Source organism: Mizuhopecten yessoensis, unplaced genomic scaffold (assembly GCF_002113885.1).
Source record: "Mizuhopecten yessoensis strain PY_sf001 unplaced genomic scaffold, ASM211388v2 scaffold4121, whole genome shotgun sequence".
Classification (NCBI taxonomy): domain Eukaryota; kingdom Metazoa; phylum Mollusca; class Bivalvia; order Pectinida; family Pectinidae; genus Mizuhopecten; species Mizuhopecten yessoensis.
Genome location: NW_018405386.1, coordinates 762,245 through 767,754, shown reverse-complemented (window position 1 = coordinate 767,754; position 5,510 = coordinate 762,245). Strand labels below are relative to the sequence as shown.

General features: G+C 37.3%; 1 protein-coding gene across 1 annotated transcript; it reads right to left on the bottom strand.

Annotated features, from left to right (window-relative positions):
- Nucleotides 1–809: 809 nt before the first annotated feature.
- Nucleotides 810–5,254, bottom strand: LOC110448635 (L-threonine dehydratase catabolic TdcB-like). Its single transcript, XM_021494993.1, has 3 exons — nucleotides 4,892–5,254; nucleotides 1,925–2,273; nucleotides 810–1,490 (listed from the first exon to the last, which is right to left on the bottom strand). The coding sequence occupies exons 1-3, from the start codon at nucleotides 5,009–5,011 to the stop codon at nucleotides 991–993; spliced, it is 969 nt and encodes a 322-aa protein (XP_021350668.1). The 5' UTR covers nucleotides 5,012–5,254; the 3' UTR covers nucleotides 810–990.
- Nucleotides 5,255–5,510: the final 256 nt, after the last annotated feature.

Below are 5,510 nucleotides of genomic sequence, written 5' to 3'. Positions count from 1 at the left end.
TTCTGTATTGCACATGTGCAATACGGAATGTTGTATTTACCTACTAGCCGGAACATCTATTTATGGGAATCCCCTTGTCATGGCGAACTGAAAAGTTCCCGGAATTTGCAAAATAATATTAAAGTTTATATAATCTTTGTATCGATCTCTACCAAATACGAAAGGTATGTGATAAAAGCAAGACCAAACACTTGTGTTTTTCTAACGAATCAGAAAGCACTCATTTATTGCGCGGACGTATATATTCACTCGTGCGCGGACGTATATATTCACTCGTGCGCGGGACACAACTGTTGGTCTTGTATCCACCGAGTTCGTAACATCAACTGTTCGGAAGACTTACACTGAAAAGAGTGTGAGCCAATAGTGGAAAGCTGAGCAGATCGGTATTTTGCAGTCACAAATGATAAACTCGTGATTTATCTTTAAATGTTGCAAGATGCGAGTCCCTAGCGCAACTTCTATATTGGATCCATTCTGCGTATCTGGTGTGCTACATGCTGACAGTTGCCTTCCATCTAAATGTTGCAAGGCAATCTTACACAGTTGCAAGACAAATAGCTTCGACCTCTTTTGAATGTTCAATGTATCTTAAAACATGATAAGCTCTCAAATTTGTACATATCTGTACACGCTGTATAAATCTTGTGGTATGTTTTGCGTATTGTTTAGGCACAAAAGTAAACTTTGAAATGCTTGATTCCCTTACTCATAGCCTACCGTTCAGTACATTTCTAGAAATGAATACAACAAACTTATCATCCAGAAAGTGCATGAAGTTTCCTCATGTACCCACACAATATGTAAATAATAAAAAATATGACTTTTGTTGAACGCATTGTTTTTAGTTTATTGCAGCTAACATCTTAAAAGTTCAAACCATAGCGTTAAGTAATGAAGTAATTGGTATATTGACATGTACATATCTTCACTTAACTTAAAAGCATGGTAAAAGGGACTGTTGTGAGCAGCCATATTGTTCTTGCGACATCAGTGGGGTATCTTTCCTTGTAATATAGTCGTTAATTTATCCGTGTCAATGTTACCACCGGACACCACACACACGATGTTCCCTTTTCCTGCCTTTCCTGACAAGGCTGCAGCAAGAGGGGCTGCGCCTGCACCTTCTGCGATCACGTGGTTCCTCTCGGCCATCAGCTTCAAAGCGTCCACAACCTCCTGTAGACTGACAACGATGGAATCGTCCAGAAGTCTTCGAGCCAACGGCCACATCTCTGTTAGGACCGATTTGCCTCCCATACCGTCAATAAAGGAAGCCTTGTAATCAAACTGGACAGGTTTATCCTCAGTCATGGATGCCTTGAGAGGAGCTGCTGTTTCGACTTCACATGCGTAGACTTTCACTTCCGGTTTAAGTGCTTTGACAGCCGACGCGATTCCACACGACAAACCTCCTCCGCCGTATGGAGCGATGATGGCATCGACCTCTGGCAAACTTTCAAATATCTCCAAACCAATGGTCCCATTGCCTAAAAAATAGGTAAACACGTGTACACATGAATGTCACGGATAAATACTTGTAGAACATTTGACTGTAGCTGTACAACTGTAAAGCTCAAGTACCCATAGCAACATATTGTCATCAATAAATAGCCGGCAGGACATTGGATCTACCAACAGTCCCGCAGTCCCGCCACCGAAATGTTTTATAATGTGATGTAAGGGCTATTATGTCATAGAAATTAGTCTGCTTTTGGTCAAATACACGCATATTGTTAACTTTGTGTTAATTATAATTGGTTGAATAGAAACAGTATTTTAGCTGACGAACATAGTTTTATTATTTAAAATAAAACATCTTATGAAATGTACGCCAATCGGGAGTCGTCGGTTTTTTCCGTAAACGAGAAAATACCGACGGTTCCCGATTGAAGTGCACGTATGGATGGCCTGTGTAATGTACCTGCTATAACTGATGGGTCAGACACGGGATGTACAAATGTTCCTGGCATTCCATCGAAGTTGTGTGTCTCCAAAACCTTCCACCACTCGCTGAACGGAACCTTAACAATTTGACCCCCAAGTCTCTCAATGGCTGCTAGCTTAGTGGCGGGAGCATGATCAGGGACGACCACATTACAGGGTATATCCAGTTTTTGAGTATTCCAGGCCAATCCCTGGGCAAAGTTTCCAGCACTCGCGGTATAAACACCCTCTTTGAGCTGGTCGGCTGACAGTTTTCCCAATGCATTGCAAGCTCCACGTATTTTGAACGAACCAATTGGTTGAAGATTTTCCAATTTCAGATATATCTGTTTAAATATAAAAATCTTAATTAAAACATACTGTTAATTTTTCGTTTATGTGTGTTTATATCCCCATGTTTTAAAATATAATTATTCACGACTTCGAATATTTTTATGACGACTTAATATCTCGTAATGATAATTTGGTGTCTTTTTATTCAGAATAAATATTGTTCGATCTTGGATACAAATGATTTGGGCAACAGACAAAACCTATCAGCGCCCTCTCCTTACAGTACTAAACAATTTACACATATCATATTGCAGCAATGATAAAATATATGTATATGTTATATATATTAAGAATGGCATGTCATTATTATTTGTTTGAAAATTGTTGATACATAAATTAGATGACACAAACATCTGTAAAATGTTGTTGATGGACAGCACATACTGAACAACGTACACTTCTGTGCTGTTATCATTCTACACAGCAAAGTCATGTGGTAATAGATAAATAATGGTAATCTAGTAAAAGCGTCTAGTATCTTTAATGAATCTCTAAACCATCTCCAGAATACTTACATTTTTTTTTACTGATATCGAGTCTTTGACAATAAGGAAAGTATGAGTATTTAATGGAAAATAATTATCATTTAGAGCAGGAGTTCAGTAGAAGTTGCCTTTGATAAGTTACAGAGAACAGTGGAGGAAAATCACCATGACTTGGTATCTCTTTCCTACATCTTAATTTATCGTTCAAATGGTGAAGTATATCGTTCAAAAGGTTTGGTATCTTGTTATAACCGTGTTAAAATATCGTTTTTATAAATATCTCGTTATTACATCTTATTATTGCTTTTCCACTATATATCTCGTCAGAAGTAATAGTTATCAAAGATTTTTTTAAATGTTGAAAAAAATATAAGCGAACTGCGTCAGAAAAAAGCGATTACATTTTTAAGCTAAAGAAAAATGTAAATAACAATTTTGTGAAAGTTGTCGAAATTGATAATGAATCCTTCCCGATTAACTAGACACGTTATTATCCACCTGGTGATATATTTAACGTCACTGAATATCGTCCTTCCTATGATTGAGGTCATCCATGTTCATGTATATATTATTGTCTTATCACGAGGTGGGTTTCTGGGTCATCACCATTGGGCAAGGCAGGAGCTACCTCTGTTTTCATCCTGTTTATATTATAATGTTACCTGCTATATCCACAGATACACGCCTCGTCTGTCAAAACACCCATGCTATAATAGTATGTGTGTATTGACAGACGAGGCTTGTACCTACGATTTATCCTAGTCCACTGAGGACAGTATCGCCCATTTGTTTAATTACTATACTGTTTTGTCTTAACTTGATATTGTCCTCAATTATTCTCAGCCTACTATATATTAGATATATCTAACGGTTTTGACCAACTATATTGCAGTAAAATGTGTGTGTAATTAGTTTGGTTGATTATATATTAGTGACTTCAGTTAGGTTGTTCATGAGTCTTCATTATTATTTATTTAATAGCTCTATGCTAATTAGGTTGTATGGTATCTGATTCATGTATTGTTGGTCGAGCCACCGTGCGGTAGTTTGCAATATTTTTGTTGGCAAAGCAAACAGACAAGGCTCGCTAAATACGTTTTCAATTACTGTTTGTATTCAAACAAACTTCCTATTTAGTATTCATTCTAAACTGAACTAGGTCAAGGTCATTACTGAACGAAATTTTCATTAAGCTTAATGTAAGTGTTTGGTATGGCAATTGTTTGCACAAGTTCGCGTTTCAGGTTACTGCGTTAAAGGTCAGTCACTGTCACTATTTTTAGAAAAAAAACTTTGTCATCGCTCTACCGACGTCATTCCTCAACGGAATTTCCTTGAAACTTGATACAAGTGTGTGGTATGGCAGTATCTTGAACAAGTTTGTGTTACGGGTTTCTACATTGAAGGTCAATGTCATTGTACCTATTTTTAGAAAAACACTTTGTCATCACTCTAGCGACTTCATTACTGAACGGAATTTCATTAAGCTCAATGTAAGTGTTTGGTATGGCAATGCTTTGCACAAGTTCACGTTTCAGATTACTGCGTTAAAGGTCAAGGTCACTGTCACTATTTTTAGAAAAAACTTTGTCATCGCTCTACCGACTTCATTTCTCAACGGAATTTCACGAAACTTGATACAAGTGTTTGGTATGGCAGTATCTTGAACAAGTTCGCTTTTCAGGTTACTGCGTTAAAGGTCAAGGTCACTTTTACTATTTTCAGAAAAACATGGTCATCGATCTACCGACTTCATTCCTCAATGGAATTTAATGAAATTTCCTACAAGGTTTTGGTATGACATTGCCTTGAATAAGTACTCCTTTCGGGTTTCTACATTGAAGGTCAATGTCACTGTTACTATGTTTAGAGAGAAAAAATGCAGTCGCTCTAGCGACTTCATTTCCTCATACATATATGACAATGTGTGAATGCGAGGGGATTTGTATCACGTGTGATGCCTTGTTATCATCTATTTTCGATTTTTCTCCACCTATATGTAGTTTAGATTACGATCCGTCTATTTAACTACATATGTGCATGATCCCTCTCCATTGCCCATTGAGTGCACATGAGTATATATATATATATATGTAACAATAATATTTTTAAGGAAAAACACCTACATTTACATCAGGAACCAGGTAATTCAGCGCTATTAGTGGAGTTTTCTGGACCTTTCCAACCAATCTTTTCCGTGCTCCTTCGATATCCTCGAGAGAAATTGTGTTAGTTGTGTAATCCATGGCGTTGTCAATATTTTCTTTGTGGCTGGCGAGGTTGACCCCGTGGTCTAGTGTAAACGCATCACTGATATCACAAATCTATGTTCCTGATTGGACGATCGTTAAAACGATATATAATACTCGTATGTTTGAATTAGGACTAGGGAGTTCAAACTCCATTGAAATTTTCACTCGGAACAAACGTCAACACGATATTTACCTGCCGAGGGCATGGGTTTTACTTCACCTGTTTAACCAGTTCAAGCCGTCGTTGACCAAATTAAAAATAGGGGGAAACCCGGATTGGTTTGACTATAACATAATCAGAAAGCTGGGTGAAGGATGTTTCGTTGTATCTGAAGTATTCACTAACATGTATGATACTTAAAATGTTATTACAGTAATACATGAACTTTGTCAAAAGTCAGTGATGTCATATAAAAGACGGCTTACGTTGAGAACTTTGCATGCTTACTTCATGGCTTTATAAACCGCTTAATAGTCATACTTATAAATGGAG